The sequence below is a fragment of the Amphiprion ocellaris genome, chromosome 6, assembly GCF_022539595.1.
Source record: "Amphiprion ocellaris isolate individual 3 ecotype Okinawa chromosome 6, ASM2253959v1, whole genome shotgun sequence".
NCBI classification, from domain to species: Eukaryota; Metazoa; Chordata; class Actinopteri; family Pomacentridae; genus Amphiprion; species Amphiprion ocellaris.
The window spans coordinates 24,692,365-24,713,711 of NC_072771.1; the positions used below are offsets into that span (position 1 = coordinate 24,692,365).

At 38.5% G+C, this 21,347-nt stretch overlaps 4 protein-coding genes, 1 long non-coding RNA gene and 1 other non-coding gene across 6 annotated transcripts; 3 read left to right on the top strand and 3 right to left on the bottom strand.

Moving 5' to 3' along the window:
• Nucleotides 1-1,195: 1,195 nt before the first annotated feature.
• LOC129349092 (uncharacterized) lies at nucleotides 1,196-5,970 on the bottom strand. The gene is made up of 3 exons (XR_008601947.1): nucleotides 5,917-5,970; nucleotides 4,915-5,015; nucleotides 1,196-1,994 (listed from the first exon to the last, which is right to left on the bottom strand). It is a non-coding gene; the product is annotated as an uncharacterized LOC129349092 (long non-coding RNA).
• A 983-nt stretch (nucleotides 5,971-6,953) lies between these two features.
• Nucleotides 6,954-7,026, bottom strand: trnak-uuu (transfer RNA lysine (anticodon UUU)). The gene has a single exon. It is a non-coding gene; the product is annotated as a tRNA-Lys (tRNA).
• Nucleotides 7,027-7,406: 380 nt separating this feature from the next.
• Nucleotides 7,407-10,960, top strand: gatc (glutamyl-tRNA amidotransferase subunit C). The gene is made up of 5 exons (XM_023299003.3): nucleotides 7,407-7,764; nucleotides 7,853-7,903; nucleotides 9,504-9,673; nucleotides 10,290-10,393; nucleotides 10,522-10,960. The coding sequence occupies exons 1-5, from the start codon at nucleotides 7,564-7,566 to the stop codon at nucleotides 10,581-10,583; spliced, it is 588 nt and encodes a 195-aa protein (XP_023154771.2). The 5' UTR covers nucleotides 7,407-7,563; the 3' UTR covers nucleotides 10,584-10,960.
• A 685-nt stretch (nucleotides 10,961-11,645) lies between these two features.
• On the top strand, nucleotides 11,646-12,487 carry isg15 (ISG15 ubiquitin like modifier). Its single transcript, XM_023299000.3, has 2 exons — nucleotides 11,646-11,728; nucleotides 11,831-12,487. The coding sequence occupies exon 2, from the start codon at nucleotides 11,841-11,843 to the stop codon at nucleotides 12,306-12,308; it is 468 nt and encodes a 155-aa protein (XP_023154768.1). The 5' UTR covers nucleotides 11,646-11,728; nucleotides 11,831-11,840; the 3' UTR covers nucleotides 12,309-12,487.
• A 3,956-nt stretch (nucleotides 12,488-16,443) lies between these two features.
• LOC111588557 (polyubiquitin-like) lies at nucleotides 16,444-17,400 on the top strand. The gene is made up of 2 exons (XM_023298999.3): nucleotides 16,444-16,603; nucleotides 16,684-17,400. Exon 2 carries the CDS (start codon nucleotides 16,694-16,696, stop codon nucleotides 17,159-17,161), a length of 468 nt encoding a protein of 155 aa, XP_023154767.1. The 5' UTR covers nucleotides 16,444-16,603; nucleotides 16,684-16,693; the 3' UTR covers nucleotides 17,162-17,400.
• Nucleotides 17,304-21,158, bottom strand: pxmp2 (peroxisomal membrane protein 2). Its single transcript, XM_023298998.3, has 5 exons — nucleotides 20,965-21,158; nucleotides 20,465-20,587; nucleotides 19,171-19,333; nucleotides 17,991-18,110; nucleotides 17,304-17,895 (listed from the first exon to the last, which is right to left on the bottom strand). Exons 1-5 carry the CDS (start codon nucleotides 21,072-21,074, stop codon nucleotides 17,827-17,829), a joined length of 585 nt encoding a protein of 194 aa, XP_023154766.1. The 5' UTR covers nucleotides 21,075-21,158; the 3' UTR covers nucleotides 17,304-17,826.
• Between the last annotated feature and the right edge of the window lie 189 nt (nucleotides 21,159-21,347).

Sequence of the window (21,347 nt, forward strand, 5' to 3'; positions counted from 1 at the left end):
TTCCTGTTCCAGATCAAATGTTCAGAGCTCACCTTGAACGCAGCCGTCTGCTGTCTGATAGTTTTTCTCATTGTAGTCTTCAATAAAGTCTTTTTCCTCATGTCAGGATGTGGTGAGACTCTTTCTCAGTCTCTGCAGACGTCCCTCATTGTGCATCTCCAGAGAAGAAACAGAAAAACTGGTCACTGCTTCAGCATCACAAACACTCTCCAGCATTGAGAGTGTTTTAGGAATTCATTCATTGTGTTGTGAACTTTGAAGGAGCAGAAACTTTACAGCTGCCAAAGATATGAGCTCCAATTCTGGATGTTTTAGGAAATGAAGTTCATCAAATGAACACTTGATTTTTGCTGATAACGCTCATTAAATTACTGAAGAAATCCAACATAAAAACCTGTAAACTCTCAGGCAGCTTTTGTTAAAGTTTGTCTATAATTCTATCATCATGTTCTGGAACCAGGACTCTGCAGAAGTTCCTTCAATCAGATACTTGTGTGTTTCTATTTAAGGCCTCAGGTTTGAACGTACAGCAGAGGATTAGAAAGGAGTGATTTTAATGTTTAAATCAGTCCAGTAAATGTTTGGAGTAAAAATGATTAAAATTTTGATTTAGATAGATTTATGTCAAAGAATATTGTAGAGTCTCACTTAAATATATCCAAATGAGTTCAGTATATTTACATTTTATAGACTATTTGATTTTTTAATCTCAATACTATAGCATCTGACCCTAAATATTACAATAATGATATAAATTTTAATAATAAATAATATTGTAGTGCAGAGTCATAAACTTTAATCAGCTAAACTTACATAATAAATATCACTGTACAATCTTAACGTGAACATTCATATTATTGAGGTAAATTTACATAAATCATGATATTCTAGAGTCTTAACTGGAATATTTCTAACATTAATCTTTTTGTATTGTGCTGATAAACAACAATAACCCGACTTTCAGATAATATTTATTGTCTATAATGATGAGACTAAATTCCTCCACATTCTAGTACATTCCCTGCAACAGCTGTAGGAATAAATAAAAATAAAATCTGTTCATTTCCACATTATGCATATTTATTTATTCTTAATATCTCAGACTGAATGGTAGCTGGAAGTAAAAACAAACATCTGCTGGACTGAATTTCCCACAATGGAAACATGGACAGAATTTAACACTCATGTATCCATGGCAACAGTAACGTTTTTGCTTCTTACCAAAGTTCACAACACAAGTAAAGATTTTAATGTAAAACTTCAGGGATGACTGCTGACCATAAGTATTCTGATCAATACTTCATGATCAATATCAGGACAGATGTTACAATTCCAGCTGTTGCATTAGACTGCAGTTATTCACAGAGAAATTAAAACATCACATTCCTCATAAAAACTAGATGGGACTTTTATTAAATAAAGTGTTGGTGAATAAACAGTGTAAAAAGTGCAAAGCAGCTCCATTAAATCAGGAGATGTGAGACTTCCACAGCATGGATCACCATCTGCTGTGTTGATTCATAGCTGAATGTCAGAATGAACTGAGCTAGAAAAGCTGCTTTGAGCTGCAACATTACGGTCTGACAATCCAACACCATCACAGTTTTCATCTGGTTGTTTTGCTCCAACATGCTGTGAAGTTCAGTTTTTACCTGAATCAATACAGAGATTCTATTTCCAACCAAGACTGGAATAAAAATTAGAATGTTATGAGGTTATTAATGCAACTAAATCCTTTCAGATGGAAGGATTTACTTCTAAGTTCTAATTCAAGTTTCAGTTGGAGCACATTGCATTCACAAAGAAAAACAGCGAAACCTTCATAGCAACATTTAATAAACCTAAAGCTTCCCTGTTGGCTCATTGGTGGAGTTTGTTACTGAGCATCTGAACCTTAAATCCAGTGAGACGACCATCTTCAGTCGAGGTCAGTCAGAGAACTTCAAGACCTTCCATCAGCTGGACCAGATGTGGCATCATCTCCCTCTGAACATCTGGATGACAGGAGAAAAGACAGAAATCAAACACAGATCACAGAAATACAATTTATTCACTTTCATCATTTCATAAAAGTAGCATGAACTTTATTAAAACTTGACAACATCAGTAATGTACGGTGGCCGAGAGGTGCAAACCAAATTTACATAATGCAAAACACTTTTACAACCTCCAAGACAAATTTACAAGCGACAAAACACTTTTACAAGTCCAAAAACACTTTTACAAGTCCGAAAACACTTTAACAAATCCAAATGCAACCGGAATGGGAATATCCCAACTCCGGGATTGAACCGGAAGTGACGACGAGGAGCGGCTAATGCACTCTGTCGGTCTGATCTGCGCCATTTAAACACTCTAAAGACCGACCACACGAAAAACAAAACCGCGTCAATCGGTTCATATGTTCCCCACAAAACGGGCAAAACATCACCCGCTCACTGTCCGTTGCATTAGCCGCTCCTCGTCGTCACTTCCGCTTCAACCCCAGAGTTGGGACATTCCCTTTCCGGTTACATTTGGCTTTGTAAAAGTGTTTTGCATTATGTAAATTTGGAATTTGGATTTGTAAAAGTGTTTTTGGACTTGTAAAAGTGTTTTGTCGCTTGTAAATTTGCCTTGGAGGTTGTAAAAGTGTTTTGCATTATGTAAATTTGGTTTGCACCTCTCGGCCACCGTAGTAATGAAAGCAAATGTTTTTATCTAGTGTTGAAGCTAAATTGAAAGTCAATTTTAATGACAGTTTATCCTGAGAGGAGTGAGAATGGAGCTTTTCTTTCCTTTTTAAAATATTCCCTCAAAATATTCCGTTTACTATTGGCTTTAGAAGCATTTTTCTTTACTTATTTATATTTGGATACCTCAGACTGATGCACTTTGCTGGTTTGCAGATAATTTCATGTACAATGACAATAAAGATCTTCTGTTATAACATATTTTGCTAAAACAAGAACTGCAAACCTTCTCAACCATCTCTCAGTCTGCAAAATTCCAACAGCAACCAAGAATTATCTAAGATAAGTCCTTTATTTCTCCCCATGCCAGGGGAAATTTACATTGTTATACAGCAGCTTATGTAACAGTAGACGTAGTGATATGAATAAAATAATAATAGAACAGTAGTAATAATATTTACAATATATACAAGGGTGAGAGATGAGGATAAAGTGGCTTAAAAGAAAAAATAAAGTTTAAAAGTGCAAAGATGTGCAGTGCAAGAATTGCTGTGCAAATTTTATGGTTTGGGGTGGTAATGATATGAATGCATTTTGTTAACATCAGCCAGTGATGCTGATGTTGTAAAGTCTTATAGCAGATGGGATGAAGGACCTGCGATAGAGCTCCTTCTTGCAGGGTGGATGTCTCAGTCTGCTGCTGAAGGAGCTGCTTAAAGACCCCACAGTGTCATGCAGTGGGTGAGAGGGATTGTCCATGATGGATGTGAGCTTTGCCAACATCCTCCTCTCACCCACCTCCTCTATGGAGTCCAGGGAACAGTCCAGTCTGTCAATCTGATGTACTTATTATTATAATCTCTACTGAACCAGCCCTGGAATTAATAAAAATCTGTATATGGATATGATTTACTCTGATGGGACGACTATGGAAGCCGTAGTAACAATTAACTATCCTTTGAAGGGAAAGATTAAGTCTTCTTCAGGTGGATAAAAAATTGCTCTCCCTTTAAAAAAAAAAAAAAAAAAAGTATACAATAAAGTAAATCTCTTCTGCACTGCACACATACTACACTTTTGTGTAACTCTGGATGTCAGAGTAAAGGCAGACAGATCCACTGATCAGCCACAACATTCTGACCACTGACAGCTGAAGAGAACAACATCCATCATCGTGTTCTAATGTAACGTTCTGCTGGGAAACCTTGATGTTCATGTGGATGTTTGACATGTACCACCACCTAAACACTGCAGGACAAACAACCCCCTAGTCTCCATGGCAACAGCAGTCCTTGATGCCAGCTGCCACCCTCAGCAGGACAAACTGAAACTGCTCAGGAGTGGTCTGAGGAACACGACAGAGCTAAGCTGTTCACCTGGGTTCCACACTCCCCACATCCAGATCTCATTGAGCATCTGTGGGATGGTCCAGGATCAGCCTGGTCTAGGTAGGACCCACCCTGCAACCCACAGGATCCACAGAATCCACAGGACATCCCCAGAGGTTCTGATGAACCACTGGGTCAGAGGAGTTTTAGCAGCATAAAGGGACCAACACAGTATTAGTCAGGTGGTCAGAATGTTATACTGTTATATTGTCATGCTGATTATATGATCAGTAAATGTTACCATCAATTATAACGTCCACATTGATCAGGAAAAAACAACTATCAGTTCATTCAGAAACTGTGGGGTTAAACCTAAAAACACAGACCTCAACAGCAGTTTGTTTCAAAGCAGAACACCAGCTGGTTTTCACTAAAGAAGCTTCCAGAGCAACAATTAAATGACAGTTTTGTTCTCATTAAGTTCACAGTCAGCCAAAATAATGTACACACATCAGGAAAAGAAAAACTTTCATAAATATTTCATTTGTATAAGTACTTCTACACATATAGATACCTCTTTCAAAGTTTGATCAAATCACGATAACTGTGTCCTGTTGTAGGATGTTTTCCCAACAGATGGCATTACCCTCATGAATGGAGCATCAACAAGTGACGTCTACAACAGAACAGAAATGTCTGGAAGCCAGTGGCCTCCACTTTGAGCACCTCTTGTAATTGTAGAGGCCAAAGATAACTTTTGTTAATCTCGTGATGTCTGAATAAGTTTGGTATTGAAATATTTATGCAAGTTTTTCTTTTCCTGATGTGTGTAAACATTATTTTTGGCTGACTCTGTATGATGGGTTTCTGACAGGTCACCAGGCAACAGCTATTTATAATAATGACAAACATACCTGCATTCTACAGGAGTGATTTTCCTCATGTGCAGGTAAAGATGTGTGAGGAGCTTAGAGATGACAGGAGCAGGAGTCATCCTCACTAATTCAGCTTCCACCTAGAAACAGAAAGACCACAAACAAACACACTGATATACTCTCAAACGTTCAACCTCACAGCCTCAAAATATCTGTTTAGGAAGTGTTGTGTTTCTAAATTCTGCTGAAAGCATTGACAGACATTCTCTTACAAGGTTGTGTAAAAAGCAGCCTGTCCTCTGAGCTACTGAGAAATCTTCCTGAACAAAGTTTCTACGTGGAAATCAGCTCAACAAAAACTAAAGCCTCAGTCAGAGATAACAGGTATCGCAAATTACAAACAACTTTCTTTGGTAACTCAGACTTTCTGCTTCAACCTCACATAAAAAGGGGAGTTTAACTCATCAGGTGACTGAAAATGAACGGCTTGTGCAGTTCTAGATCCAAAAGTAGGATGTTTCAACTTATGTTTTACTACAAATACATGCAGTAATAAATAAATACAATGGCTGGATGTTAGTTTATTCACTATTAATGTCACTTTATATACTGGATTGAACTTGAGCAGTGGAAGAGAGAAGGAATTTAATGAAATTATGGAGATTCAGAGAGGTAATGTTGCGCAATGTTAAGTTAAGGGCGGTTTAAGTCAAACCAGCTGAATGTTAAACTTCAGTGCAGCTGAACGAGTTTCAGTTAACCTTAAAGTAAAATAACTTTTAAAAGCTAAAATACACAGCAGAGAAATACAGGTTGAGAAGTTCAGCCTAATAATGACGGACAACTGTGGCAGCAACTAACACAGGTGTTCAGCGGTAAGTTAGCCACCTGTGTTAATTAGCCCGCTAGCTAACTTAGCCGCTTAGCTAGCTAACGCGTCCGGACCAACTGCTCAAACACGACAAAACACAACTCTTCACAAGTCGCTGACTTAACGTACAACAAAACAACGCTACTCGTTAGAAGTATTTATCTTCTTACCGTGTTTTACTCCAAAAACAAAGTCAACAGCAGCCAGAGATGCTACCAGACGTGTCGACCATAGATAGACTAGCTAGCGCGCTGTCTTCTATACATATCTATGGTCTGACCAATCACTGTTCTCTGGCTCTCAGTCAGTCTGACCAATCACTGCTCTCTGGCTCCGCCCTCTGAGAGTCTTGTTGTCGTATGGCCCCACACTTGCTGATGACCACTTCCGGTCTCAGAAAATAATAAAACTGACCTTTTTTCGTTTCTGTCTCTTACTGATTTTATTTTTTTGATATTCTAAATATAAAATGAAAAACAAAGCATTTTTAAAATTTCATATATCCCTTTTTGATCATGAAAAGGAAAAACGTCTTGTATTTCAATTTTATTTTTTGTATTTTAAAACGAAAATCAAATAACCACTTTTTGTTTTTCAATACCCGTTTCAGAACGGAAAATCCAATTGCCAGGTAAATACACTGACCTTTTCTGCATCAATTTGTGGTTAAAGGGGGGGAATTATGTAAAACAAAATTCAGCCACCAGGTGACAATTGAAAACATAATGAAATATAACTCAGATAGGCTGTCACATTATCCCTGCTGAGTCTACATACAAGTAGGTATAAATTACTCTCCTGTTCTCTTTTGAGTCCTCTATTTGTGGAAATAGCCTCTTTACATGTGTAGCAGCTTGTCTCATTAATTAATTCTAATTATAAAATCTACACCTATGACTAACTTACTGTGTCTAGTCGTGGTCCAAACATTCAAGTCGGGATTAACTGTAATAACTTTGAACATCCTCCATTTTGCATATAGTTAGCGCCATCATCAGATCACTTTACTTTCGCAGGAACTACTAAAGACATTTATATCTGAGTCACCTGTAGTGGGTGTTTAGTGCCAACTTAATGACAAATTGTATACGATCAAGCTAAACAAAGATGTCACGGTGTCATCAAGATATTCTTGTTATCGTTAGCATTTAGCTGGAAAAGCTAATAGACGAAGAGATGCTAGTAGGTCCTAAAAACAAAACATATTCGCCCGAACAGGGACTTGAACCCTGGACCCTCAGATTAAAAGTCTGATGCTCTACCGACTGAGCTATCCGGGCGCTCTGAAATCAGATCTGGCCGTTTTCTATTATGAAAAGTACGATATAAAAATAAATATGGCTACATCATTTACTGTGATGGCTAATATACCGCCGCGTTTAGTTTAGCTAATTAAGTTCTCTTTAGCAAAGAACGTTGGAACGCTATCAACAGCAGTGCGCCTGCGCCAAAGGCAGCAGTCTACGATATAACGGTTTCACATTATTAACAGTGTCTTTCAAAGATGTCAGTTTGCCACTCTCTGCTATGTATTTTCAATATATAACAGCGTGACTCAACATTTAAAACAACCTCAATGTATTTCAAATAAAGCGAATTAGTTTGTTTTCTTTCTGAGAGACACGCGAACACGGAAGTAAGTTACGTTGAAGCCTCTCGCTTCCCTTCGTCCTGCCTCCTGTGAGATAACTCCTGTTAGCTGCAGCCATGTGAAGCTAGTTTAGCCCAGAGCTGACCTTGCCGGAGAAAGAAGACTGAGAAAATGTGACTCGTTTTCTGCATTTTTAATCATCGCTGGATATTTTACTGTGTTGGAAATGTCAGCGTTGAGCCTCGCTGCCCTACGCACCTCTTGTGGTGTGCCACCGAAAATTATTCGGTCTACAAGTAGACTGTTATCAAATGATGGACATACAATAACAAACGTGGAGAAGACGTTTCACAGAAGAAGCTGCTGCGTTCAAACCTACATCCTAAGTGTAACACGTCTGTACAGCTCACAACCACACAACCCGAAGGTAAGTTAAATATGTCTGCATCCAGTGTACTAGTAGGCAGTACAGGTCATTGAGTTGGTAGCATTGTGACCTGAGTGTGTCTCTGCAGGTACCAAAGATGCCAACATGGGAACCAGTACCAGAGGACCAGCTTCCACAGGTAACATGCTCAGAACTGGGTGGATGGAAACACAATGGCCTAATGTCTTCAAATTGATTATAGATGGATGGATGGATGGATGGATGGATGGATGGATGGATAGATAGATAGATAGATAGATAGATAGATAGATAGATAGATAGATACTTTGTTCAGCCCCGGAGATCATTTCATAGGCACAGCCCTAAATTACAGAAAATGTTATGTACAATACTGGTTGAACCAATAACTACATCACAGATCACCTGTACACCCTTTGATAATCTGCCGTTTCATAATTAAAGCTCTAAGAAACTGTGTATAAACTGATGTATTTGTCCAGGTGTGTCTCAAGTAATTTTTCATATAGGTGGCCAGATGAGGCCACCAAAAGTCATTGGGTGACACACCAAAACCAAAAATCTAACTGAAGTTCTGGAATTCTATGACGTTATTGTAATATACATTTGGTTGAAAACTATGTCAGCATACAAATTAAGGGATGTCAAACTTCTGTTTTCTTATTTTAAATGCACTAATTATCTTATGTGCATGAACTAATTCATGTGCAGTTAATAATTTTGTTGTTAAGGTAACCACAATCCACAATAGTCCAGGACAAGAAATGCTGAAAATGTTTTTTACTTGTAGGCAAGACAGCCATATTTTATGTATGATTTTAATACAGAAAGTTCAACCTATGTCTGATAATAATTTAAAGTTAAAACTACGATACCTTATGGTACAATAAAATATATTTTCAGTGGGACTAGGTTACCCATTGCCATAATTTTGTAGCTACTGTGTTGATGACAGAGGTAGCTTTCCATAATGCATCCATTTGTGAACATTCTCAACTAAAGGCAACTAAAAAAGTGCGTCTTTGGTGCTCTCTGTGATGTTTATGGACAGAATGCACAGCTGATTTTCTGTTGCTGTTATGGTACATGCCCAATAATCCTAATTTTCTTTGTAAGCAGCTAGGCAGTGCATTCTGGTAGCATCATGAGGCATTTCAAGGCACGGAGTGATTAGTCGCTCACTCCTTATTTATATCAAGTTGAGATCTAGACTACTTTATTAGAATGAGGTGTGTCAACTGTGGTCTGCTGCCTCTATAAACATCAAAAAACTTTGAAGTAACCATTATTAACTTAAACTGGAGACAGATTTATTAACCGCATCGCTTATTTGGCCTCAAATGTTTTCAGTAACACAATTTAGTGGATTGTTTTCCTAATAACAGAAAAGGTTTTCAAATGAGCTGCTATGTTGGTCCGGATTGAAATCCAGAAGCAGGGAGCCTCGAAGTGAAGCGTTCTTCAAACAGGTGCAGCAGTTGTTTGCACTGCAGAAAGGGTGAAGACTGGGTGGGATTACAGTTATCTAGTGGTGCTCTGACTTGCACTGGGACACTATAGTGACGTTCATTGAAACTTTAACATGGACATTGAAATTTCACTCAGTGAACTTGACCTATCAGAACGGTCATGACAGTGTTTAGTGATACCAAGTAATTAATGGATTAATAACCTTAATCAGAGGTCAGAGGTATTATACATGATGGTGGAAGGAAGCTGTCACACATGCATTTCTAAGCAATACACCTTTCATATTACAGCCTGCCCAAATCCCTGCAGACCTGGTGGACAAACTAGAGCGACTGGCCTTGGTTGACTTCCGTACTAAACAGGGTCTGGAGTGTTTGGAGAAAGCCATACGGTTTGCAGATCAGCTTCATGTTGTTGACACTTCAGGGATTGAACCAATGGATTCAGTTCTGGAGGACAGGTACGGCACAGACAGTGAAAACAGCTCAGTTGCATGTTAGACTTTTTACCTCAGAAAGGCCTGTTGCAGTTATTACATAAATCATCTGATGGCAGCTATTTGAGTTAACCTCAATCATTGTACGTAATGTCACAATCGTTTTCATTCAACTGTATGAAAACAGGTGGATGAAACTAACTGAAATGTTAATTTTCAATTCACTATTGCCATGTTGTTGGCACGCCCTTCTTCTGCTTTGGTTTAATGGTACCAACTGTTCATGCTGAGGCAATGAACTTGTAATATTTGAGCCACTGCATGACAGTGAACGTCTACTGACACCACAGTCATTGATTTAGTTGCTCTGCACACTTTTGTATTAAGCCACCTAAATAAATGGGACCTTCAAGGAAATGGTGGTCACTAACGCTACTGCCACTAATCTAAAATTAGTAGCAGCATAAAATAAACACAAAAAGGACAACAAAATTGCAATTATTCATATCACTTTTAAAATTCAAATAAAAGTTTATGACGGAACTAATTACAAATGGTACAAAAAATTAGTATCTCAGTTTTGACATCCTTGTAAAGGTAGTTTTTTGAAAGTAATTCTGTTTTATCCATACACATTCAGGGCTTTATACCTGAGGGACGATGCAGTGAAAGAAGGTGACTGTGCGGAAGAACTGCTTCAGCTCTCAGAAAAAACTGCTGAAGAATATTTTGTGGCACCACCAGGTAAGAAAACATAGTACATTTGATAATTGTACAGTATTTGTTATATTCGTAAAATCAGAGATGATTGTGTACAGTTTTCATCACATTTTGTTTAGGATCTCTAACTAGTATTTGTTTTCTTACCACAGGAAATATTCCTCTACCTAAGAGGGAGGAGAGGGCCGCCATGCTGAAACACTCAGAGTTCTGATGTTAATAAAGTTATCCTTCATATTTATTACAAAGATTTCTTTTTATTTGCTGACTGGAAGAGTCTATCAGGTACTACAGTATGTGTGAGATGTGATGGAGGAGGTCAGGACTCTGTAGTCAAAAATAATATGTGAAAAACTATGTGCAGCAGGTTTCACGTGTTTTGCAAAATGGCTGCATGTCACTGACAAAGATTTTGTTTCTCAGTTTCATTTGTCACCTGTTTTGTTTTTTTGTTTTAGTTTCAGTATCATTTTATGAAAGTGGTTAGTCAGAAATATATTGACACCCTGTGTAATGTGATTTTCAGGCCAATAATATGCCGTTGTTTGTATTTCTGGTGATGGAAAGTATTAAAAACGTAAATTTGCTTGAGTACTGTGTACTATTTCTATTTTTATGCTTCCTTATGCCCTTTTCATGCCCGTCTTTTTTATTAATGTTTGTTTATTTTAGTTTCAGTGTCATTTTGCCAAAATATAGTCAGAAATATAAGACTGATGAAATAATACAAATGGATCATGTATCTTTCTGAAAATGTTAATTCAAGAAAAACAATTTGCTTATTTGTGTCAACCAATTTTCACATTGTGGACTTTAAATTACAAACAATAAGCTGTGAATTTAAACCTCATTATATACACATTGCATAATGCTTTCCAGCGACATTACATGATATGGATTTGCATATAAAATTAAAAGTTAAACCTTGAACAAACAAAACGGATCACCTATACAGCACTTTTATATGCTGATTTTTCTGGACAAATGAGGACTTCCTGCCGTGTCTGGGCTCCGTCCATGAAAGCATTTACAAACAAAGCTCCTCCAGTAGCTACTACGGTAATTAAAACTTGTAATGATGAATTATAAAGCTGTGGATGGCAGAATATCCTCTAGTCTCTAATCATAACAAACTTGTCTTCAGCGCCACCACATGCGCATTCGGCGCGCTGGTAGTGCGGACAGAAGCTCTTGAAAACGGGGAAAGCATGGATTGGCCAGCGAGTTTGAAGGGCTCTGGGATTGGCCACTGCTGACGTTAAGCCCGCCTCCAACTGCTTATTCTCGCCTCTCAGGTGAGACGCGGTGTATTTCGAACACCTTACATCACGTCTCACAGTCCGGAGAAGGCAGCAGAATGTAAGAGTCTCTCTTCATCAAAGCTAGCGAAGTTATAATACTGAAGGTATTCAGTGAGATAGAGTTTTCCTTAAAAAAAGCAATTTTAATTCTCCTCTGCAGCATTTGAAACATGGAGATCCGCATCATTATGCTGGATGGGACTTCCCACAGCATAAATGTGAACCCGGAGGACTCCGTCGGTTCTCTGAAGAAGACGATCCAGACCAGACTGGGATACCTCCCTGTCAGGCAGAAGCTGGTGATCAGTAACGGCCAGAGGACTCCTCTAAGCGACGACTCCCGGTCTCTGAGGGACTACGGTCTGCAGTCCGGCTCCCAGGTGTCTCTGCTGGTCACTCAGCCCGCCAACATCCAGGTGTTCCTCCGCAACGAGAAGGGAAAGTTGAGCACCTACGACATCACACCTGAGGAGACTGTGGCTGACTTCAAGACCAGAGTGCAGCACAGAGAGGGAGTTCCTGTGAGCCAGCAGAGACTCATCCACCAGGGCCGGGAGATGATGACCGGGACTCTGGCGGACTACAGCGTCGGGGAGCACAGCACCATCGACATGACTATGCGTCTGAGAGGAGGCTGAGGACACTGACACGGTTATTAGTGGTGAACATGCTTTTATTTAATGCCAGTTAAAGTAGATGTTTATCTTTTGGTGTTTTAATTTGGAAAATCAATAAATCATTAAAATAATACAGCATGTTTAAAATCCCTATTAACTGTGCACAATTTAAAATAAATAAAGTCTTTAGACTTTCCAGATGCATTTATTGTCTTCTTTAATGTTTTATTGCAGCCTTTTAATGTTTTCTAAAGCAACTTGTAACTCCAGTTATGAAAGATGCCAACGACATGATTCATTTCCAGAAGCTTCTCTCTGCTTGGGTGGAGCCGCATTTGTACACATAAAAGAAGTGTATTTATTTGACTTGATATTATTCCAGTGTTTACAAGAGACATTATTCATAGTTTACTACTAGATCTTTCAAACTTTTTGTAGTGCTGTGAAAAACACAGGTATTGAGTTATTTTGCTACTATAGTGCAGTCATGTGTCCAAAGTATTTTAGCATCATTTTATGTCTTAATCCTGCTGAACCAGATCTCCTCCTGCTGTATCTTGCCGATTTCCTTTTGGGGGTTATTAAAGTACTCTATCTATCTATGTTAAATATCAACATGGAAATTGGTTTACTTGTCATAAGAATTACTATTCATATCACAAAATCCCAAAAATAAATTATAACAGCAACATCTGTTTTGCAAACTTGGAAATGAGCATTTACCAGTGAGGGAGGATCTGATCACAGACACTACTATACTAAAACAGTTTGTTGATTAATAAAATAAAAATAACAAGTATTTTGCTAAATTATTGCAAATTTATTACACACACAGAGAGAGACACACGTGTGTGTGTCTGTTTTGATGTTATTTCCTAAAAAATAACAAAAAAATAAATGCATTAATAAATTTGCAAAATACTTACTTTTTGAGAGAATGTGTTTATGACAAAATACACTTGAAAATACACTTCACAATGTTCTGCCCTGCAAAGTTGTGGACAGTTTTACTTTCAAAGGCATGTTATCTAGTCAAAAAAAAATCTGATTATACTGTAATAAAAATAATAGTACATTTAATCCCTACTCTCAAACTGCCTAATCCTACACTGGGAAGTGTAGGATTAATTATAGTGTAGGATTAATTATATATTGTGCTTATGTCACAGCACAGCACCAGTCAGTGTTTGGACATCTATGATAATGAAGCTGATTAAGATACTACAGTAGTGTGCAATGCTGTCATCAAGGCAAAATGTGTTTTTTGCTAGAAATGTAAAATCTAAAACACATTTGGTACTTTATTTTGTCTACTACATAATTCCATGTGTTATTTCACAGGTTTGATGTCTTCAGCGTAGTCCTACAGTACAGAAAGTAGTTAAAGATAATCAAAAACCCTCGCATGAGACGTTGTGTCCAAACCTTTGCGTATTCGCTGGGGTTAAAGTCAAGATATCTGCGTCTCAGCTGCAGCAAATTTGACCACGCTTATTGTCAGTTCTGTATCTCCCAATTTTAAGGCAGGAAAAGTGATAAGAAATGCTTCTCCTCAGCAGATAGACTGTGCTATGTGTTACGGGGGGAGCTGGAGAATCCAGGCGCAGACAGGTGAATTTAGCAAAGACTTTTATTAACCCAGAAAACTAAAGCAATACATAAATGGAGAACTGAACTGGGAGGAAACAAAACTAAAATAAACACTATGAATTCAAAAACGGAAGATCACTAAACTACAACTAAGCTAAGGAGGGGTACTTACAAGATGGGGGGAACTGACAACAGAAGGAGCAGGCTCAGGAAATCTGGGGCGAACAGAGATGAGACTGGAGCTACTGGCTGGAGGCATAAGCAGGGCTAGCGAGAATCTGAAAGAAGACTGAGTCCAAGTGAGGGAAATCCAGAGGTGGGGAAAACAGAGTCCATGAAGGCATGTGGGTCGATGATCCGGCGGGGAGTGAATGACAGGACAGAACTTAAATAGGTGGAGGTGAGGTGGAGAATAGGTGAATGGACTAATTACTACAGGTGACACTCATTGCAGTAATCAGCTGATGGCAGAATGCAGGCAGGTGAAACAGGGAGAGAGAGAGACATGAGGGAGAGGTGACAGACAGGACAAAACAGAAACAAATCAGGACTCAAGGGAGAAAGGAGGAAAAAGAGGAAGAAGGGGAAAGAAGGGCAGGGGCTAGAGCAGGATCATAACACTATGGCCTTTATTGTGAAGCATGTTGGTATTGTTGGATAGAAATGTTGCACGAAATACCCCAAAGGTTCTCGGTTAGATTCAAGTCAAGCAAAATACTTTGGTGTGACATAACTTGTACTTTTTTTTCAGTAGAAACTCGTGTATGGTTTTGGCAGGATACCGTGGACTGTCATCATGATGCAACATTCCTCTTCTGCCAAATTGCTTTTGCTTGTAAATGCAGGATCCTTATTTAAGATGTATTTTCTTATTACAGGATATATTTCTCGATAAATTCTGATGCTTATAAACTTACTAAATTCCTTTGAACACTGGGTGTGTCTATCAGGAGCTGCAGTATGTATCAGATGTGTTGGGTGAGGCAGAGGTCACTTGGTCACTTCCCTGTTTGTCTGCAGTCAAAAATAACGTGAAAATATATGTACAGCATTTCACATGTTCTGCAACAAGAAAAATAAAAAAGCTGCTTGTCATTTGAAGGGTTTGGAAGCAAAGCACTCTAACCCAGAGAAAAATGTGTTCAAAGTTTTGTGTTTTCAAGAATGGTCTAACATTCGAAGTACCACTGTAATGCTATATTTGAGTTGGGAGAAATTGTTTGAAATTCAGTTTGGCTTTTTTGTGGGTTAGACCACTTTGCTTCTAACCCCCTCATTTCTACAGATTATGTTTTTCAGTTTCACTTGACACCTCTGTTTTGTTTTGCTTTGTTTTGTTTTGTTTTGTTTTGTTTTGTTTTGTTTTGTTTTGTTTTGTTTTGTTTTGTTTTGTTTTGTTTTGTTTTGTTTTGTTTTGTTTTGTTTTGTTTTGTTTTGTTTTGTTTTGTTTTGTTTTGTTTTGTTTTGTTTTGTTTTGTTTTGTTTTGTTTTGTTTTGTTTTGTTTTAGTTTAGTTTCAGTACCATTAAGTGGAAACAGTGAGTCAGGAGTATATTGACGGCCTGTGTAATGCAGATTTTCAGGCCAATGGTACGACACTGGCTGCATTTCCAGTGCTGGAAAGTACTTATAAAAGTGAATTTGCTCAATTATTGTGTAGTATTTCTATATTATGTTTCTTCATACCTAATCTTCACTACATTTATCTGACAGTTTAGGATTATATACCAGGTTCATTTGTTGCAGAGGCCCGCTATATGTCTCTGGAGCCTACATTTCTCAGATGGTCTGCTTTAACTGTAACTACCAAGAATTTTGCAGTAAAATCAAAAATGAGATTTTTTTATTTATATATATATATATATATATATATATATATATATATATATATATATATATATATAAATTGTTAATTAGAACTTTTTTTGTCTTTCTATTGTATTAATAATCTTATGACCACTAACATTTATCTTGTGACCCTCTAGAGTTATAATACCACATTACATAATATGTAAGATACTTAAAATTGGGCTCCATTTGAGCTGCTAGAGCAGTAAAATGCTGAATATAGAGTTAAATATATCAGACAAGTACATTTTGCAGATATTTATTTACTTAAGTAGAATATTGCATGCAGTTTTTTTGTTTTGTTTTTTTTTTTGTTGTTTTTTTTATACCAGTAATGAGTATTTTCTATGTGCAGTATTGGTACTTTTTCCACTTACTGATGACTTGTGATTCACCTTATTTGAGTTTTCTCTGTATTTCTGTACAGTGCTATTTTGAAAATACTTATCAATACATAGGCTTTTTCCTTTCAGTTTTGTTTCCATACAAACAGTCCTTATTTGACCGCACATCATGAGGTGAGCTGTAAAAGTTCCCTGTAAACCTGTTTGTATCAGCAGCTGACTATCTGTCTCTGCTGCAGCTGCATGATAAACTTGTTTGGTGATAAATTCATTTAAAATGTAGAGTGTTTGATATAATAAAAACATCTCTGGCATCCAGAAGAATCATGTTCGGAGAATGGAAACCGAAAGTTATGAAGGCCGAGAAGGGAAAACGAATCTTGAGCGAAGGGGAGGTGCTGCCGAGCTGAGGCTGGCTCTATATAAACTGTGATCAGCTGGACGTTTCTGCACAGCAGCTGATCACCATCACTGTTTACACATCTGATCTGAGGACTTCAGTTTTGTCTTTAAAAAAAAAAAAAGTCATCACAAGGTAAGAGCCTCTCTTTATCTCAGTTGTAGTGAGACAACCTGAGATCTTTCACTGACAGCTGTTTTGATTCTCCTCTGCAGCATTTGAAACATGGAGATCCGCATCATTATGCTGGATGGGACTTCCCACAGCATAAATGTGAACCCGGAGGACTCCGTCGGTTCTCTGAAGAAGACGATCCAGACCAGACTGGGATACCTCCCTGTCAGGCAGAAGCTGGTGATCAGTAACGGCCAGAGGACTCCTCTAAGCGACGACTCCCGGTCTCTGAGGGACTACGGTCTGCAGTCCGGCTCCCAGGTGTCTCTGCTGGTCACTCAGCCCGCCAACATCCAGGTGTTCCTCCGCAACGAGAAGGGAAAGTTGAGCACCTACGACATCACACCTGAGGAGACTGTTGCTGACTTCAAGACCAGAGTGCAGCACAGAGAGGGAGTTCCTGTGAGCCAGCAGAGACTCATCCACCAGGGCCGGGAGATGATGACCGGGACTCTGGCGGACTACAGCGTCGGGGAGCACAGCACCATCGACATGACTATGCGTCTGAGAGGAGGCTGAGGACACTGACACGGTTCATACACCACACTAATGTACATGTAGATGTACGTTTGTTTATTATGTATGAAGATCAAATAGCAACATGCGCTTTTTATTTATTAGGACTTTTATTTTGAACATCAATACATTCCTCAATGTGTAATTCTGTGTTAAAAACTTTTATTGTGGCAGTACAAATACACACAACACGTTTTAATTTTTTTTATGACAAATACAAAAAATAAAGTCTACAGACTTTACTGATGTCTTGTTGTCTTTTAATTTTCTAAAGCACCTTGTAACTAAGAAGTAAAGTTTGCTTTTATTGTAAAATGAAATGACTCCTCACATTTCCAGAAGTTTCTGTCAGCTCAGGGGTGGAGCTGCATGTAGGCAGTGTGTTAAAATCTGACATCATTCCGGTGTTAGAGACTTCCTCAATCACGTTATTTAATGTTTACAGTTAGGTTTTTCAAGCTTTTGGCAGTGCTGTTTTGTTACCACAAAGGCAGTCATATAACCAAAGTGTTACAGCAGCATGTTATAATGGCTTAAACCTGTTAATCAGAGGAGCTACTGCATGTGGAAGTTATTGTTCAGATTAGGAACAGCTTTACAGTAGCACAGTTAACTTGGCTTGGTTGCATCGTCTCAGTTCTCTGACGCTGCAGAAATCTCTGGTGGCATCATTTCCTCACAGATGCTAGGTAGGCATACCAGAATAATGCGACCATGTTGGCAAACAGCACTCGGAACTGAAAGCAAAAAACAGACACAGTGACACATAGAGGCATGAAGAGACGTGTGACGCACTGTTTATCTGAGGACAGGATGGCAGTGAAGTTCGTACCTGAACAGGCACAAAGTTGACATTTATGAACTGGAAGGGGGTCCAGACTTTCCAGTTCATCTTCAAGGCGGTCCAGTAACTTCCTCTCATCTTCTTTTCAAAATCTTGCCACCCTTTGGCCTGAGTGCAGTTTAGAACAATTATATTTATTTACATATTATTTCTTTTTTTTCATTTATATCAAAAGGATTCTACACAAGCTGCTGGTCAGACAACAGAGTGTCTTTAGTGGAAATCTCCTTCAGCTCCACTGCAGTAAGAACTAATACAAGAAGTCATTCCTGACCACTGCAGTATTCGTTTACCGCTCCTCTCCATATCAGGACAGGAAACTATGCACATTCTGGTCACTAATCCTACATGCTTTTCTATATAAAAGTGTTTCTCGAGTGTGTTGCATATTGCTGGAACAACTAGGTGATCACCTGAAGGAAAAAAAAGCAACTATTCTGATAATTAGTTGAGCTTTTTTTTTTTCTTGGGGGTGGTGGTGGTGTTTGAATTGTTTTGAGCAAAAATGGGAAAACGAAGCCAAATATTTTTCCTACTCAGCATTTTTAGATATTAGGAGTTTTAATTAAACAAAACAAAACAGTTTAAGGCCTCACTTTGGACCCTGTGAAGTTGTGATAGGAATCTTTTGAATTTCAAAGAGAAGACATGTTAAAAGTGATAATTTCAGTCCTACTGTATTATGGGAGGTGTAGGATTCATTCTATATTGAGCTTGTGTCATAGTATACTACTGAAATGTTTGGATGCATCTATGACAGTGAAGCTGATTAAGATACTGTCAGTAGTGTGCAAAGCTCTCATTATGGGAAAGTGCGGTTACCGTTAGAAATCTTAAACATGAAACACTTTTTCTGTTTTGCTTTGTTTACACTTTTCTGTCCACTATGTAACTTCCTGTGTTATTTTACAGTTTTAATGTCACCAGTATTGCGCTACAGCATTAAAGGTAATTAAAAACAAAGAAAACCCCTTGTATGAGAAGATGTGTCCAAAGTTTTGACTGGTACTGTATAAGGTAAAATTCAAGAATATCTCTTGCTGCGGCAAATTTGACCACTCTTATTGTAAAATCTGTCTCCCCCAAATTTAAGGAAGTGTGATATCAAATCACTGTTGTCCTTCTTTAATGAGACGATATGAAGGCATGACTTTCTCAGATGACCCACCTCCAGGATGTTCATTACAAAGTAGAATAGGAGCAGAAATCCGGGGGCGAAAAACAGCCGATCCAGTAGCAGACGTTTGACTATGCACAAGGGGTCTGTGGTGGGCATCCACACCTCCATCAGCTGGTAAAAGTAATGGCTCACTGGTCCGGTAACAAGAAACCTGAAAGGCAACAAGGAATGATATGATAAAATAACAAAACAATACACGCACAGTAAGAACTGAAAACAAGAGAAACAAGTAGTTTAATTACTGAGATTGAAATCTTAATTATTTATTTTATACATACTTCACATGTCCATCTTTATTTTTAATGACAGACTCAATCCTTGGGCTGGATAGTGATAGTGTGGCACAAAACTCTGGAGAGATGTTCTTTCATTTTTCAGACTCTATTTATTTAGTGCGTATTGCTGCTCTGACTTTCTCTTGAAATATACTAAAGGCGTTCAATTGGATTTAAGTGAAACTAAGTACGTGGCCAGGTCATCATCTTTACTTATTTGCTCCTTAGAAACTCTTGTGTGATTTTGGCAGTGTGCCTTGGATTTCTATAATGCTGAAATATTCCTCTTCTGCCAAACCTCTGCAGACTGTGAGGCATCTTGTCAGCCAGTATTTTGGTACATAAGATAAGTCCTTTATTTCTCCCCACACCCCACACACAGTGCAAGAATTGCTGTGCAATTTTTTATGGTTTGGCGTGATATGATACGAGTCCAGTTTATGTTAACATCAGCCAGTGATGCTGATGTTGTAAAGTCTTATAGCAGATGGAATGAAGGACCTACGACAGAGCTCCTTCTTGCAGGGTGGATGTCTCAGTCTGCTGCTGAATTGGAGTTACAATTTACAGTTTACATTTTGAGCACATGTTTTTATCCAAGGTGGCAAACATCTAAGAGTAGGTATAAGGTAGGCAGGTAGGGCAGCACTAAGGACTTTGCCCAAAGGTCCTCACTGGACAATCCTGCCCTGACTGGGATTTGAACCATTGATTAGATTAATTAGAAATCACAGCCATACTCAGTTTATTTTCAGTGATCACAGATTTTTGAACTTGTGTGTCAGTGATCACAGGTGTATTCACTTTTGTTGCACTCACCTTTGGGGCTGGATTTTCTCTTTCTTAGGATTTTAATTTTGATTGTTCAATAGAGAAAACACTCTACCTCCGCATACTGTAATCATGTTGTGCCAAGGTTGACACATATTCCTCTGTCTCATTCTCTAATCTGACTGGAACGCAATGTTACGATCATTGGTCAGTTATCTTTTTGTATTAAATCTCACCCATAAATGGCATAGCGAGCAGCTCCAGCCACGTCGACCTCAGTAACCGGGGCTCCATTTTTGGCCTTTTTTCTTGCCTCCAAAGTTTGAGACAGAAGATTTCCTAAAGCTGAGAGAATGCCACTGAAAAAAAACAAGGACACACACACACACACAAACAACTCTGTCAATATGCAACAAGTGCTTTCACAGACAGGATTAAGTGGAATCAGGGTAGGGGAGGTTCTCTAAGTAAATGCTGATTGGTTAAAGCAGAGCACTGTGACAAAAGGCCAGTCTGTGGTCAAAGCAAACAAAGTGGGCTAAAAGACGCAAACAACCACAAAGCAGCTGCTGAAAGTAACTCTTATGGTTACAGTGTAGAAAAACGGCTAGATAAACTTAACTTCAATGGATTGACTTTGTGTTTCAGTAAGTAAAAACTTGGAATTTTTAACTTTCAAATTGAGGAAACGTGACAGCAGAGAAGTAGCCGTCAGTGAATGAGCAGATGTACTGACCTGGTGACAGACTTAGTGAGTATCGGGTATTTCTTCAGAAGCACCAGATACTGCTGGAGTAAGCGGTAATGTAAGGACACATCCCGGACAGGAAGACTCTCCACAGGCATCGTCGCTTTGTCACTTGTTTAACTGTACAAACATCACCGCTGCAGAGCTGACAGGGGCGAAGCTGAGCAGGAGCCCCGCTACACTTCCTGCCGACGTCATTACGTCATTGGTGGAGCCACGCCTTTACGTCGACGTCAAAAACCTACATACTACTGTCGCTATTAATAATAATAATAATAATAGGCTGAATAGACCAGTATGGAATGCCCTTTTAACAAATACCGAAAAAACCACATCAATCAGACAGTATATTTAGAAATAAAAGTAGTAAC

Coding starts and splice junctions, on each gene's coding strand:
- gatc (XM_023299003.3), top strand. CDS start 7,564: ATGTCAGCGTTGAGCCTCGCTGCCCTACGCACCTCTTGTGGTGTGCCA. Junction 7,765..7,852: donor CACAACCACACAACCCGAAG/GTAAGTTAAATA, acceptor GTGTCTCTGCAG/GTACCAAAGATGCCAACATG. Junction 10,394..10,521: donor ATATTTTGTGGCACCACCAG/GTAAGAAAACAT, acceptor TTCTTACCACAG/GAAATATTCCTCTACCTAAG.
- isg15 (XM_023299000.3), top strand. CDS start 11,841: ATGGAGATCCGCATCATTATGCTGGATGGGACTTCCCACAGCATAAAT.
- LOC111588557 (XM_023298999.3), top strand. CDS start 16,694: ATGGAGATCCGCATCATTATGCTGGATGGGACTTCCCACAGCATAAAT.
- pxmp2 (XM_023298998.3), bottom strand. CDS start 21,074: ATGCCTGTGGAGAGTCTTCCTGTCCGGGATGTGTCCTTACATTACCGC. Junction 20,588..20,964: donor CTCACTAAGTCTGTCACCAG/GTCAGTACATCT, acceptor GTTTTTTTTCAG/TGGCATTCTCTCAGCTTTAG. Junction 19,334..20,464: donor GCTCGCTATGCCATTTATGG/GTGAGATTTAAT, acceptor GTTGCCTTTCAG/GTTTCTTGTTACCGGACCAG.